The sequence below is a fragment of the Scyliorhinus canicula genome, chromosome 5 (assembly GCF_902713615.1).
Source record: "Scyliorhinus canicula chromosome 5, sScyCan1.1, whole genome shotgun sequence".
Taxonomy (NCBI): domain Eukaryota; kingdom Metazoa; phylum Chordata; class Chondrichthyes; order Carcharhiniformes; family Scyliorhinidae; genus Scyliorhinus; species Scyliorhinus canicula.
The window spans coordinates 154,512,391-154,529,039 of record NC_052150.1 but is presented as its reverse complement, the minus strand read 5'-3'; the positions used below and the strand labels follow the sequence as shown (position 1 = coordinate 154,529,039).

Sequence of the window (16,649 nt, the reverse complement as noted above, 5' to 3'; positions counted from 1 at the left end):
CATTCGGAGTGGGTAGCACTAGTTACTCCCCTGACACGTGATAATATGATGTCAGCACCAAGTTCGCATGTAGTACCAGCCTGATTCCTGCACATCCACTTCAAGGGATCATCAAATTTGTCAGCCTTATTTTCGGTTGACTGGAGTTGGTGGTCTGAGACTTGTTTCTTTGCACTTTGCCTGCACAGGAACTCTGTGGCACAGAGATGTCTAACAGCCCACACTGGGAATTGTTGGTAACAATCAGAGACAGTGAAAGAGGCTAAGATTTCTACTCATCGCTCTGAATGGGATTTCGAAATGCTGTTAAAAAAACCTACTGAGGTATTACTTTTGAGCATATCAAAACTAATTTGCACTGGGAGCAGAATCTATACAAAACAAAAACCAACTAGAAAACACTTCATACAAAGTTATCAAGTTCTTTTTATTAAATGGTAAGAATCCAAAAGAACATGAAGTACTTTTTAATGTTAGTGAGCTTTTCTATATTTGTACCTATTTGTGGGATTACCCATGATTTTTTGACATTCCCTATTGAAATATAAGCAATAAATAAGTATCATTCTCTATTACTTTTAGTTGTTATAATTGAATCACTGCAGGTACATTCATAGGTAGCATGCAACCGATTCTAAGTAATCTAATTCTTTACATACCTTTTTAACCACAGTGCCTTGGATAACCTTTTTTCCAATTATTTCTGAACTAACATCATAAATAGGATTTTTGTAATGCATTTGAGTTTTTCTTTCAAGCTTTGCCACAAAAAGGTTTCATTATAAACATGTGACTTAAATACAGTTTCCATACCAAATGTATAAAAATAGTCATTTCTGATAAATAATTGAACAAATTGATTGACATGATACAATGTGCAGCAACTAACCTTCTGCTACCAGCTGTAGTTGACTGATTGTCTAGGAGACAGCATGCAGCGATAATTGTCCCTGTGCCTTGTCAGTGAAGAGAACCGACTCAGCAGGACATCCCGACCACTCAGAGAAAACTGCCCAATTCATACTCATCTGGGATATTTCAGCAGAGACTGAACAAAAAATGTTTGCTTTTGGGAAGAATGACCTCTGCGACAAAAAGCCATTTTAATTATGTTGCCCTTGATTTCCAGTTGTCCTGAGACTGCAAGGGTCTTGGGACCGCCCTGGGAGTTTGCAGGCCAGACAAGCAAACTAGTTTTGTGCTTAAATAGTTATAGATTCGTAAGCATGCTCCTGAAAACTGTTCTATGACTCTTTCTCCACTGAAGATTAATCTGTTTTATTTTTACCACTTTATTTCAAATAAAGTTCAATTGCCAGTGGTCCCCTGAAGTAATTTTCTACGACTCTTACCTCTGCAAAATCAGTGGAATTCAGAGGAATATTGCACTTACGCAACATTAATATATTTAGGACTGACAGCTACGCGCCATGCTTCTCAGTCTTTCGTTATTAATTCATCATTATCACTACAAGTTAATGGCAGCGTCGTTCTTGAATTTCCCTGTACCTGTCACAACCTCGACAGATGAAGCCGCCATGTTTGATAAAGAGATGCCTGACATCCCTTCCAGTTCCCAGGAATCTGGCGAATTTCCAAGGTCCGACGAGCTGACTAGGCCCAGGTTGGAGCTGCTACTCTCCTCGGATTTGCAGGGAAACACCGGTGGGTTGGACCGCTCCGGCGATGAACTTGCTGAAGATGAAAGGGTTACTGACATGGACTGAAGAGTTAATGTGGTGTCAGAATGCGAAGACACGCACCTAACAAGTGGCAAGCCATCACCTCGAGGAGACTGAGAATGCTGAGAATGGACTGGCGTGGACACGGCATGGTAATGATCACTATCCATTGGCCTTTGTGAAATCACTCCAATACCTTGAGGGTTACCATATTGAACACCTGGATCCAAAGGCCACATTCCCCCCGCTGTTGAGTTTTGCGATGGCTTTGTTGTCGTGCAAGAGGCTGTCCCTCCCTGCATGTGAAAACAAGGCTGATGTGATGGCCAAGCCATTCTTGGTTTCGAGTTGTCCACTGAAGGGGCCATGTGAGCACCATGAACAGGCCAGAATGGTGTGTTTTTCTGCGCTGTCAAAAGGTTTTCCAAAAGATGCATTACATTGTGTAGGTCTTTGCCCAATTGAGACACTTCTTGAGTTAGATTACCCATCTGTTTAAAAGAAAGTATTTTGTTACTAATTTTGTTGACATTGTGCCAATCAAACTGAGAAATATAGGTAATAATTTACTCACATGAACACGCTGACAGTACCTTTCCTGTGTTCAAACATGCAAATGCAACTATTGTCTGTGCTCTTTTTAATAAATTTGACCACCTTTTCTGTGCATTCTGGGAATGCTGGGAGTACATATACCCTTGTGGTTAATTACGGTTCTGTACATAAAGGGTACTGTAAAACATGTACTCGCCTGTCATCTATCTGCATTGTATCTATATGCTATGTGGCATCTTTGTGTCCTGCAACAAAGTACTACTTTGGTAAATCATGCACTAACTTTAACCCATTCTCGCTCTCAGAGCAATGACTGAGAAAGCCATATAAATTCTGAAAACAGGAAAGGCAGCTGAAATCTCTGGTTCTGATAGTGCTGGTGTAGCGTTCCTCAATAGATTATCTTGACAGGTTTGTTTAGGTAAGGGTACCAAGGAGTTCAAATCAAATGCAAGTGAATGGTGTTGAAGTACAGATCAGCTATGATCTAACTGAAAAATAGAGAAGTTTGTAATTATATGGCACCTTTCATGACCACCGGACATCCCAAAGTATGGATTGCAACATGTCACCTCACACAAAATGGCCTTGCAGCCTGAAAGCCAGTCCCAGCATATTTAACATTAATTATCTTTTCCTTTCTTTCATACATATTTTCTCTTCAAAAGAGACCAGAGGGGAATTTTTTTCACACAGAGGGTGGTGAACATCTGGAACGAGCTGCCAGAGGCAATGTAGAGGCGGGTACAATTTTTTCCTTTAAAAAGCAGTTAGATAGTTACATGGGCAGTCTGGGTACAGAGGAACCTGAGGAAGGAGCAGTGCTCCGAAAGCTAGTGTTTGAAACAAACATGTTGGACTTTAACCTGGTGTTGTAAGACTTCTTACTGGGTACAGAGGGATATGGGCCAAATACGGGCAAGTGGGACTAGCTTAGTAAGAGAAACTGGGCGGCATGGACAAGCTGGGCCGAAGAACCTGGTTCCATGCTGTAAACATCTATGACTCTATGACTCTCAAATTTTTTGAGGGGTATCCTATTTTCAAGCAGCTGATTACAAACTGATCCAGTGGACTGAGTCTACATGCTGGAATCTTCCCATGGCTGTACATGTGCCGCCGACAAGTGAGCCCTCCGGCTCCAGAACCTCAGAGGATACCCGCCAGGTGCATCAAAGGCCACAGGACGCGGTAAGCAGCTGGCAGCCTCCACCTCAGATGTGCGTCCTGAGGAAATACATAGATGTAGTGGTAGAGCGAGGAGGGCCAAGCATGTTCATGAAGGCACCGGAGTAGGGAGAAAGGGGTGGGAGGTGGGGAGGGGGGGGGGGGTGGTGGGGGGGGGGGGGGGTGGTGTGGAGGGGGTTGAGTAGGGGGTGGGGAAGTTGTGAAGGCGGCTCCGTCAGGAATGTGGTATTTTTATGTACAGCACATTAAACACCTTTCGTACATCCATTCTGATGCCTCTGTCACTTTCTTCGGCAATGCGGGCTGACCTCTAGACCCTTTCCCCATCTCTACAGGCAACCCCCACTCCCTGTGGCACCCACCCACCCTCCAGCCGTGGACAAGTCCCCGGAGCTGTGTCCCATCCCCTGGGTGTTCGAGTGTTTGGTGTTGTGCGTGTGGTGTTGCCTCCCGCAGTGTTCAAGCATCAAGTTTTGATTGGAATGCTGAGCAATGGCTCCCACATGCTACATGGCCTGCCTACCCACGGGAATCCACTTGGCATGTGTCAAGTGCTTACTTAACCACGATTGCCAATTTTCTATTAGCGATAACCTACAGCCGTGCAGCTAGAGTCCTCAGCAGTTGGTGGGGGTTATGGGTGAATGGTGGGGCAGATAGGCAGGGACAAGGGTTGCCCCCGGAATGTGGTTGGAATCCAGGGGTTGGCATGTTGGTGCCGCAAGCGATTGCCCCCCTCAGTTGCCCCCCCCCAGCACCTGCCCCCCCACCCTCTCCCATGGTGGCCCACCCCTGCAGAGGGGCCTCCACCCCCCCGCCGAGCACTGGGGTGGCAAGCCCAGCACGCCCGGGCTCTCTGCTTGTGAGCAAAGATTGCGACTCCCCTCCTCGGCTCCTCTTCTGCCAGGTTCACATTTTTCAAAAGGAGTACTAATCAGCGCTGAAGTAAGCACTTGCTGGGCAGGCCAATGAATGACGAGAGGCCGTTGGATATGGCGGAGTCTGCCATGGAGCACGGCGCGGCCGCTGCATGCCGCCGCCGTGTGCATGTGCGGCCTCAGAACTGGAAGTGCTGAGGGCCGTATCGACAGCTAGAGCTGTGAGCTCTACCCTGCCTCCCTGCTAGACCCCAGCAAAACGGTGAATCGGTGGCCTTTTAATGCCAGTTTTCTGGCGTGAAAGACCATCGTTTTCATGCTGGCGTGGGGACATGGTCTCCAAAACGGAGGATCCAGCCCATTAATTTATTGTCTGGCCCATTTCTGTGTTCCCCATTATTAACTCCCCAGTCTCACCCTCCAAGGGACCAACCTTCACTATAGCTACTCTATTACCTTATATATACTTAGAGAAGCTTCTACTATCCTTTTTAAAAATCCTTTTCTTTCATAATTAGTTAGTTTTCTTTTATAATTTATCTTTGCTCTTTTTATTTTCTCAGGACCTCATCTAAAAAGAGTGATTGCTGCTGGTCTACCATGTTGGACAGCTTATAGGAATCACCAGCAGAAAATTAGTGTTTGGCCATGGGGGTCACGTTGGGGAACACCTTGAGTGGGATTCTCCGATCCCCCGCCAGGTCGGAGAATTGCCGGGGGGGGGGCAACGTGAATCCCGCCCAATTCTCCGCGCCGGGGATTTGGCGGGGGCGAGGTGCGAATCCCACCCCAGTACTCTGACTTGCACATGTCCGAAGAGCAGTTCATGAAAAGGCTGAACTTTACCAGCGAAGTCACCACAGAGATCCGAAACCTTATCGAGTGAAGAGTCGGATGTTGCAGGATAGCCATGGCCTCGTTGTGGCAATCCAGGTTACAGGGATATTTAATTTTTATGCTCCTGAAGCCTTCTAGACTGCCACATGTTATATATTCTCAGTGAATCTAAACTGAGAATACGTGCATCCACATGGTGATTTGTTCCATGCTCCACAATCTGGCAATTGTCAAAGGCCAGCCATTACCATCAGCAGATTTGCACAGCAGAAGAGGGAAGAAGGCAAAGAGGAGGAAGTGGAGGCATAGGAAAAAGAGGAGCAGCACCAGATCGGGAATCAGAAACTTTTAGGTCGAGAATTTGCATCTGGAAGGACTACCCATTGTTGTCTAGTTTAAGAACACATTTGAGAGACATGCTCCATCTTTGAACTCTGAAGCATTGTTGGAATATAATGTACTTTCCATGACTTACAAACCACCAGGCAGTCCATCATCTGCACTCAATCCTTTCAACCCCTTTCCTCTGAAGATTACAATTCACTATTACCCAATTACCATCATTAATGTTTACTACATCAAACACAACGTAAACATGAGATAGCACTTACAAACGTTAAACAATTCACTTTCGTGCTTGCCCTTAATGACTATCTGTTTGTTTTGTTTCATAATTTAGTACTTCTCCAAAGTGCAACTTAAGTTGAATGCTGCTTTCACCCTTACAATGCTGTGGGACATGAGAGCTCCCCCCTCAGACTGTATCACCTCACCATGGACTCCAGAATCTGGGCTGTCACACTCACAGGTAAAAGCAAGGACACTGGTGGAATGGTGGGGTAGAGAGAAACAGTGGCATCATCTGGAGAGGCCAGTGGATTACTGTCCTGTGATTCCCACACCACTATCTTAGGCCCCTGTTCAGCCCACCCAGTAATTTAAAAAAAATAAATTTAGAGTACCCAATTAATTTTTTCCAATTAAGGGGCAATTTAGCATGGCCAATCCACCTAGCCTGCACATCTTTGGGTTGTGGGGGCGAAACCCACGCAAACACGGGGGGGAATGTGCAAACTCCACACGGACAGTGACCCAGAGCCGGGGTCGAGCCTGGGACCTCGGCGCTGTGAGGCAGCAGGGCTAACCCACTGTGCCACCGTGCTGCCCTCGCCCACCCAGTAATAAGAAAGGAGGGTAGATATGCGGGCATTGCAGATACCCTCTAAGACCCTTTTATCTGAAGAAGCTGTAGCCATCTGGGATGGCCACTTCCAGAGTACAAAATGGATGTTTGCAAAGACTATAGGGAAACATGGACAGTGCTAAGTAAGCAGGCAGGCACAGAGCCTGGATGCGTATTGAGAAGGCAACTCCCAGACAAGACTGAAACTGTAGGTCAATTAGCATATTGATGGCCCATCTCCGGGAACAAAGGAATAACATTCAAGTAACCGATACTATAGCAGACATCCCGGCGCCAGAAAGACACACACAAAGCAAGGCCAACGCCCACCAAAGACATGTCCAGCCATCAGGGCACCCACCCCTTTATTGGTCGAGATCAATACCGATGATCAAGATGCGGTGCAATTAATTGGGGCTAAGGTCAAGGCCCGCCCAAAAGCGCGTGAAGCCCCCTTTGGGTATAAGAAGAAGCCCCCGAGAGAGAATCGCTCTCTTGCACTCGGCTATCGAAGCGGCGAGACCCGTCCACCAGCTGCACCAGAAGAAAGTAAGTCCAAGGTCAACGCTCGCCATCAGACGATAGCTATTCTCCTGTTACACCTTCGCACCCAACAGCCTCAGATCCGAACAATGGCCATTGTTCCTCTGACTGAGTGGGCACCCCAAGTTAAATATAGGCGTTAGCGTTAGAGATAGTTTAGTTTATGGTATTTGTGCATGAGTAGATATTACTGTGTGTGTAAATAAATAGTATTGACATTGAACTAACTAACTGGTGCATTGGTTCTTTGGTCAGTATTCCGGTTTAAAACTTGTGGCGGTGTCGAAAGATACCTGGCGACTCTAGAGCAAACATAATTAGGATTAAGGAAGGTGACCATATTGACTGCCATATTTAGAACTAGATAAACAGAGCAACAAAGCCAAAGCCATCATGGCATTTACTTCAAATTCCATTGTGACAGTTTACTGTTCCATCGAGGGAGCAATGAACATGTTGGAGCTATGAGCTCAGCTGGACTCCTCAGCCTGGAACTGACCAGTCTCTACATGCTGAAGATGATGGGTACCAGGCTCTGTGTCCAGCTACGGACTCAGGTGGAGGGGACTTGACATCTCCTTGGCCACAGCGCATAAGGGGCGGAATTCTCCACTCCCCACGTGGCGTGGGAGAATTGTGGGAGGGCCTCCCGACATTTTTTACGCCCCCGCTGACGCCCCCGCAATTCTCTCCCACCCCCCTCGGAAAAATCGGCGCTCGCCGTTTTTCACGGCGAACGGCGATTCTCCGAGCCTGATGGGCCGAGCGGCCGGCCCTTCACGCCCGTTTCACCACGGCAGCAACCACACCCGGTTGCTGCATTCGTGAAACGGGCGCCGGATGCCCGTTTGGGGCATCCAGGGGCCCGATTGGGATGGGAGCACCGTGACTGTGCTCCGGAGGGGACAGGCCCGCGATCGGTGCCCACTGATCGTCGGGCCTGCGTCCAAAACGGACGCACACTTTCCCCTCCGCCGCCTGGCAAGATCAAGCCGCCACGTCTTGCCGGGCGTGGTGGAGAAAGACGGGACCGCGGGTTCGCGTCGTCTACGCGCTGATGTCATCCGCGAAGCGCCATTCAGGCGTCATTTCCAGTGGCCGAGGTCGCGGCCGGGAACGATGGGGGCCCGCTCCTAGTCCCCTGGGTGGGATGAATTAGGTGCAGGGAGCGTGCCCCGAGGTTCACGACGGCCTCCACGATTTTGGCCACCAGCGGAGAATTCCGCCCAAGGTTTTAGATGGACAGAGGTCCCGTGTCACATTTATTAAAGGGCCAGCTACTGAAAAATTAAGTAAGGCGAGCTTGCCAAGAGGAGGCGGGTTCGTCCCCAAGATTTATGCTGAGGCGTGGGGATCCTATACTCAAAATATAACCCAGCCGACACTGAACATTGAGAATTTCTTCCTTCTGCCCATATCTGTTACTTAATCCTAGCAGTATGCATGCTATATTAAACTGCCTCATCTATTTTCGCAACCCTTTAACACGGCACATACAAATTTTAATAAGTATGTGGGGAGACGACACCGAGTTTATTTACAAGAAGGATATGAACGCTACCTGATAGATCCTGACTGGGTTCTCCTCTGGTCGGTGCCTTACTTGACAATCTTTTATACAGTGAATGACCAGATACCCCCCTCCCCCCACCCCTAGCAGGTGAGCTTGTACTCCACGAGGAGCATGGGGAAGACAAGTATTCCCACCCCATAGGTCCCATGTGGGATATTACATTCTTCTCCCCAAAAGTCCGAAGACCCCCTTTGACGAGTGATGAGGCAGAGAAGGTGGGCAGGCGGAGGATGTCGGAGTCTCTTCAGCTCCGGCAAGTCTTCGTGGAGCTGATGTGCTGGATCAGTCAGCGTATACCATGCTAGCAAATATCGTCTGCGGCTGGAATGTCGTGGCGGATGATTGTCTGGAGGCGGCTGAACTACGGAGTCAGCATCTGAGCTCTCAAGAGGTCTGTGCCTCCATCTCGGAGGTAGAAGACACAATGTCGGACATATCGGCAACGAGAGAGACTGAAAATGTCACAGCAGGCTGGTTCTGCAATAGAGCCAGAAGACCTAGGACAGGCTTCTTTTGAGGCACTTCCTGAGGGAACAATGTCCTCGAGCGAAGGTGATCCAGGTGCCATCTCATTAGTTGCCATCGGACCCGAACGTGGTACGAGACTGGTCCCGTTCGACGGAAAACAATCCCAGAGAGCCAGCGAGAATCGTCATTGAAGTTACAAATGAACACTGCATCGTCAATTGCGAAGTGTCGAAGAGGACGACGTCGAACTGAGCAACGCCCTTGCATCTCTTTGCCCCGATGTCTGGTATAATCAAACTCATCCGTGTATGAAGCCTGTGACCCATTAACATCGCAGTGAGGTCTACCCCAGTTACTATGTGTGGCATGGTTTGGTATGAAAATAAAAATCTTGCCACTCTGGTGCCCATCCCATCGAGCCAGATGTCTGTTTCTTAAGCCCTGTTTAACCATCTTTTTTTTTAGTAATCTTTATTAGTGTCACAAGTAGGCTTACATTAACACTGCAATGAAGTTGCACTACAGCACCTGTTTGGGTACACTGAGGGAGAATTCAGAATTTCCAAATCACCTGACAAGCACGTCTTTCGGGACTTGTGGGATTATGCGTGTCTGTTGACTATTCACTGTGTGTGATTAGTTAGACTGGACATGGCGACCAAGAAGGAGAAACTAAACTACAGACAAGCTTCTGGAAGCATGAGAGCTGACATTTTAAAGCACTGACCAAAACTCCTGTCCAGACATTTAACCTGGAGTGTATCAACTCTGACTATCACTGAGGCATAAAACAGAACAGCCCAGCACAAGATGTAACTTCCTGACCTCATATCCTTCAAACAATTTGAAATGTCTGTGTAAGCAAAAGTAGAATCAAGTTCTCAAGGGATTCTTATAGTGGAAAGCTAAGAAGATTGGTATTTTTGTTCTTTTTTGATTTTTGCCTGCAATGTACTGAACCAATTGAAACACATGAACCCATTTCCAGCACCTTCGACATCAATATTTTAAATCCTTTATATCTTCGCAGAAAAGCAATTACAAAATAGTGGCAGATGAAAAATTATAAAAAGACATGTAAAAGACAAATTACTTGAATTGGTCATGCAGCTTTGCAAATACTTTGGAAATATGCCCTTTGATTTCCATCTGTTAAGTGTACAGCTGTAGCAAGGAGCCCTGTGGAGCAACTTCTGCTTCAGATAATGTTGCCGACTTATATAACAATGTAAACTACACAGCCATCACTCTTCACATTTTTGTTTTGCTGTTAGCATGTGAAACAGAAATCACCATGCAAGTTACTGTTCTTATGAGTGCAGTATACAACAGCTCTTAGATAACCAAAAGGGCAACATCTACTAATTTGAAATATAACAGCGAAAATTCTAGCCAATTTCTAACAATATGAAGGCTAGCACATTTGCTTGGAGTCTAAGTCGTGTAGTGAAAGAGCTCATTTTGTTTTTACTCTGGTGTCTTGTTTTTGAATAAGTCACAGATTAGTGGCTTCCTGTAAAGGTTTTGCTTGGCCATGCTTCTGTTATATGTCCCGGAGGACTGGAGAATAGCCAATGTTGTTCCTTTGTTTAAGAAGGGTAGCAAGGATAATCCAGGGAACTACAGGCCAGTGAGCTTTACGTCAGTGGTAAGGAAATTACTGGAGAGACTTCTTCGAGACAGAATCTACTCCCGTTTGGAAGCAAATGGACGTATTAGAGAGAGGCAGCATGGTTTTGTGAAGGAGAGGTCGTGTCTCACTAACATGATAGAGTTTTTCGAGGATGTCACAAAGATGATTGATACAGGTAGGGCAGTGGATGTTGTCTATATGGACTTCATGGCAGACTGGTACAAAAGGTGAAGTCACATGGGATCAGGGGTTAGCTGACAAGATGGATACAGAACTGGTTAGGTCATAGAAGGCAGAGAGTAGCAATGGAAGGGTGCTTTTCTGATTGGAGGGCTGTGACTAGTGGTGTTCTGCAGGGATCAGTGCTGGGACCTTTGCTGTTCGTAGTATATGTAAATGATTTGGAGGAAAATGTAACACGTCTGATTAGTAAGTTTGCAGATGACACAAAGGTTGGTGGAATAGCGGATAGCGATGCTGACTGTCAGAGGATTTAGATCGTTTGGAGACTTGGGCGGAGAGATGGCAGGTGGAGTTTAATCCGGCAAAATGAAATGAAATGAAAATCGCTTATTGTCACGAGTAGGCTTCAATTAAGTTACTGTGAAAAGTCCCTAGTCACCACATTCCGGCGCCTATTCGGGGAGGCTGGTACGGGAATTGAACAGTGATGCTGGCCTGCCTTGATCGGCTTTAAAGGCCAGTGATTTAGCCCAGTGTGCTAAACCAGCCCCTGGGTAATGCATTTTGGAAGGTCTAATGCAGGTAGGGAATATACAGTGAATGGAAGAACCCTCAAGAGTATTGACAGTCAGAGAGAGCTAGGTGCACAGGTCATTGAAAGGGGCAACACAGAGGAAAAAGGTAGTAAAGAAGGCACACGGCATGCTTGCCTTCATTGGCCGGGGCATTGAGTATAAAAATTGGCAAGTCATGTTGCAGCTGTATAGAACCTTAGTTAGGCCACACTTGGAGTATAGTGTTCAATTCTGGTCGCCACACTACCAGAAGGATGTGGAGGCGAGGGGCAGAAGAGATTTACTAGGATGTTGCCTGGTATGGAGGGCATTAGCTATGAGGAGTGGTTGAATAACTGGGTTTGTTCTGCCGGAGGAGGTGGTGGAAGCAGGGACGATAGAGACATTTAAGGGGCATTTTGACAATACATGAATAGGATGGGAATAGAGGGATACGGACCCCGGAAGTGCAGAACATTTTAGTTTAGACGGGCAGCATGGTCGGCGCAGGCTTGGAGGGCCGAAGGCCCTGTTCCTGTGCTGTACTTTTCTTTGTTCTTTGTTCTTTGTTATGTCGAAGCAACCCTGAAATTTCAAGCTTTATGACTGACAGGTAACCTAATAGCTAGATTTTCAGGACTAACTCAGTTTGCCATCATTCTTCCCAAAGTTTCAGAGATTTTCAATAAAAGCAGAAAATGCTGGAAAAACTCAACCCGTCTGGCAGCATCTGTGGAGCAAGAAACAGAATTAACGTCTCAAGTTCAATAGGACTTTTCTTTGGAACACATTCTGAAGAAGAATTATATTGGCTTTGAAATGTTAACTCTGTTTCTCTCTCCACAGATGCTGCCAGACTGCTGAGTTCTTCCAGGACTTTCTGTCTTTATTTCAGATCTCTAGTATTTGCAATATTTTGCTTTCATTTAAGAAAATTTCATTTCCCTAATCTTCTTTGAAGCATCTATGCATAATTACACTGCATGTGCAGACCCAAATATCAAATTCCCAAGTGCATCAGTGAGCCCCGCTACGCAAACATTCAAGATGGAATGTGACCTTTGTTGGATTTAACCGAGAATTAAAGTAATAGTGATCACGAGAGCGGCCACATGCATTTCACATTGTACCGCTCTTGTTATGCGTATATATTCAGTGATTAATGTCATGCCATACAAGAGCAAAATACTGTGGCTGCTGGAAATCTGAAATAAAAACATAAAATGCTGGAAAGATCTGGCAGCATCATGAGCTGCTCAAAGGTCTTGACCAGAAAAGTTAATATTATTAATGTCATGCTATGTTTGTATCGTCAGTTGTACAGACACTGACAGTTTCGCCCGATAAGGAATTCTGCAGCTGTGATACTTTAGCATAAGAAGGAATGAGCCAGAAAGCTGCCCTACAAATACATTTAAGTCTGTAACCCTCTCTCTGTTGTGTATTTTATATCTCAGACCTATGAAGATATGACACTAGTTTCCATGTAACAGGTTTCATTCACAGTGTACAGTCTGCTCCATGGTTACAGCTCCAATTTCCAGCAATGTCTACAGTTTATTTACTTTTCTCCGAGTCCACACTCAAGCTCAATGAATCAAACATAGTGAGCATCAATAGTTAACAGGCTCTCATAATTAAACGCCGAACAACTGAACGCTACATCTTTTCCCCTTCTAAACTGAAAGCGCTTATTTTAAATTAACCCATCCTAAGCAACAAACATATGCACATTGAGTAATTTCTTAGAGTTCAGATTGTCAGTTTTCTTTTAGAGATATTTAGACTATTTAGAAAGAGTCTTTGAGATATGACTGTCTCCAATGATTGCGCTGAGATCTATGAATTTGAGGTTGTGGTTCTGCGTGATCAACTCGTTGAAGCAGATGGCGACATCACAGTCACTCATCAGAATAGGAATTGTAACCTCATAATCGCTGTCCTTGAAATATTCTGGTCTACTCGCTATCAAGCATCTCGCTTGGTGTTGTAATCCAATTGGTAAGTGAGCAACCACTTGATCTGCTTTGGTCCACATAAAGTTGATGCAAGTTTGTGATCATGGATTGCCTGTTGGAATCCAATGTGAATCCAATTTCCAACCTGTAATCATGGTTCCCTTGCATGTGGTCACTTGTCAAAATATGTTTCACTATTTCTACCGCTGTCTGCAGTAGAACTATGGCTAGGAATCTTTGAGATCCTCAACCTCAAAGTTATACTGATGAAGACAATATGATGTGTAGAGGCTGATGACCAGATCCTGACGTAGCTAATGGTGTAGTCCGTGCTTGGTGATGGGAAGATTGAATTTTTTACTGCAGAGATACATGTCCCAATGTTCACAAGCGTTGACACAGACGAGTGCTTCCCACTCTCCATTAGAGTATCTGTGGTCATTTTCTGACAATGGATGTGATGCGTAAGCAAAGGGTCATTCACTTTCTTTACTGTACAGTGAGACTACAGCTCCAATTGCATTTCCTAATGCACATGTTGTGACATATGTTTCCACGTGTAGGTTGAAATGTATGAGGACTGGCAGCGATACTGTCTTTGCCATTATCATATCAAATGCTATTTGCTGTGCATCTTTGCATAGTAGCATCTAAAGAGGCTTCTCAATCCTTCCTCGCTTATGAAAGAGTATGATAAAAAGTTGGTAGCACTGAGGAACAATCCCAGCTCTTTGACATTAAATGGGGTCAGAAATGCATGTTTTGTGTGTCAGCTTTGCTACAGTTGCTGTCACTCTGTATGCTTGAAAGTCAACCTTTGGCAAGTCGCCAAAGTTTGTTGCAGTGCTGGAAATTGCTGATTGAATACTGCTGTGGCCCTTCCATAGTCAACATGGAAGCTGGGGCTGGTTTAGCAGAGGGCTAAAGAGCTGGCTTTTAAAGCAGACCAAGGCAGGCCAGCAGCACTGTTCAATTCCCGTACCAGCCTCCCTGAACAGGCGCCGGAATGTGGCGACTAGGGCTTTTCACAGTAACTTCATTTGAAGCCTACTTGTGACAATAAGCAATTTTCATTTAATTTCATTTTTTTCACATCGTCATCAAATAGTTGAGAGTTTCTTCAACATCTGACAAGGCTGTTGAAATTATCTTTTGGAATGTGCTCAATGCTGAACTTAATTCATGGGGAAATCTGCAGTACCAACACACACCTTTGTGACTAACAAAAGTTGTAAAATATTGACTTTGTCGAAAAGTATCTGAAGATACATCATGTGCCAAGCATTGTGAAGACTGTGGGATCATGAACTGATGATTGTTCTTGGATTGTTGGAAGTGGATATTGCCTGAAATGTTATTTTTCTTGACTTCTTTAAGGCTGACACACAGCCTAAATTCACCATTTTTGAATCACACAATGACTAGATTTGCGATCCAAGGCGATGAGTCGATTCCCTCAACATATCTGCTTCTCGTTGTTGTGGACAGAAGACAGGCATGTAAATTATACTGCTTACCGCTCCCTAATTGTCCATGATCAAAAGGTGCTTTGAATTATTTTTAAAGTATGCTGTGGTATGTTTTCCCAAACCTTCAGCTTGTGTGATCCTCCTTCTTCTTAGGCAGTCCCTCGGGACCATGGATGATTTTCTTCCACTCTGGCATTGTGAGTCCTGAAGTGATTGGTACCTACATTCTGTCACAGTTGGGGCACGTAGTGTTTGATGAGAAGATGGGGAGGAAGCTTTCCTACTGTATGCACTTGGCATCCAACTGGGCCTGCTGGGGATGCTCAAAATGGTTGTCACCTTTGCGGATGCTTTTTCTCCAGTTTGGGTGATTTTGAATAAGAGATTCCCACAAATTTGTGGGGTGCTGAATTTTGCTAAGCTTTGAGGATGACCCTGACACATTTCCTCTGCCCTCCTGATAACCACTTGTCATAACAAAGCTTGGAGTAGGGAGCTTTTTTTGGGAGTTTTGTGTCGGGCATGCAGACTATGTGGCCTCCCCAACATAGCTGATTCACCTTAAATCCCTGGAGAAATAACACCACGATGCCCCCACAAAATCCTGCAAATTCAATGGCAGGATAGGCACTCTAATATCAGTGTCCTCTCTCAGGCCAATTTACCCAGTATGAGGCACTTGTTATGGTTATGGTTGATCAGCTATGACGGGCAGGCCACCTCATTTGGAGCTCGGCCTATGAGTGTGAACATACCTAAACATCAACAGCATACTATGGTTCAATGATAGACATTGGGGTGATCTTGGCTGAGGAATGGAGAGGTCATAGGTTGAGTAGTTTCCCTTTCTTCGTGTAGATTAGGCCCTCTCCAGTGGGGAGCTTCATGGAGATGGGGTTGAATTTGCGGTGAGGAAGGTGGATAAAAGCATTGCTGCAAAGACACAGTCTTGCTTGACCCCAGTTTGCACTTGTATTGGGTGTGTGGCAGATCTGTCAGTAAGTCTCATGGCTTCCATGTCATCATGCAGCAGTAGGAGGATGATGCCAAATTTCTGTGGGCAGCCACATTTGAGGAGGACACTCCTCATTCCCTCCCAGTTGATAGAGTGAGGTCAAAAAAGGCAATGAATATAGGTTGCTGCTGCTCGCTGCATTATGTTGTACTCATCTTGTGCCTCCTGATGGATGAATCCGCATTGCAACTGGTGAGAGATCTTTAGCCATTGAGAGAAGGCATTTGAGAAGGACTCTTGCAATGGTCTTCCCTGAGGAGGACAGCAGAGATACCATTCTATAGTTACTGCAGTCGGTCTTATCTCCCTTTTTGAAAATGGTCACAATTCAATTATGGCATCTTGGAGATCTCCTGGCAGGCTCTCTTCCTTTTAGTTAAGGTCATTTATTCAGGCCAAAAGTTCTTCTCGGTCATATTTTAGTATTTCAATCGGGATTCCATCTGCACCAGTGGCCTTGTTGGTTGTTAGCTGTCGAATAGCCTTTTTAACCTCAAGTTGGGCTGAATTGTGCTGAGGTGGTGTTGGGTAGCATGCTGGGATGTGGTCAAGGGTGTTCATGTCAAGGACTGGGTTTTGGTTGAGGAGACCCTTGAAGTGTTGCTTTCAATGTGTGCCGATTGTCTCTCTATCCTTGAGCAGTTCCACTCTGTTCTTAGATCTCGGTGGGGTAGGTCCTTAGGTGCGTGCACCATCAATAGTCTTGACCGTACCAAAGAATCCATGTATGTTGTGGCTGTCAATGAGTTGCTTATTTCCTGCGCTCTTTCCACACACCATCTGTTCTTTAGGTTACAGTTTTTTTGTTGGACTACAGTCTTCATTTGTCTGTAGACCTGCTTTCTTTCCCTTGAATTTGGTGAGGTTCCAGTTCAAGAACACTTTGAACCTGCGATTCAGAGCTCCTGGATCTCCTAGTCATTCATGTCA

The 16,649-nt window shown here is 45.6% G+C and overlaps 1 protein-coding gene across 1 annotated transcript in view; it reads right to left on the bottom strand.

Moving 5' to 3' along the window:
- Nucleotides 1-408: 408 nt before the first annotated feature.
- Nucleotides 409-16,649, bottom strand: part of kcnh8 (potassium voltage-gated channel, subfamily H (eag-related), member 8) — a 545,374-nt gene continuing 529,133 nt past the window's right edge. Inside the window, exon 16 of the mRNA XM_038797843.1 lies at nt 409-2,173. Coding sequence (XP_038653771.1) covers nt 1,469-2,173 — 705 coding nt within the window. The 3' untranslated portion in view covers nt 409-1,468. The remainder of the gene's footprint in view (nt 2,174-16,649) is intronic.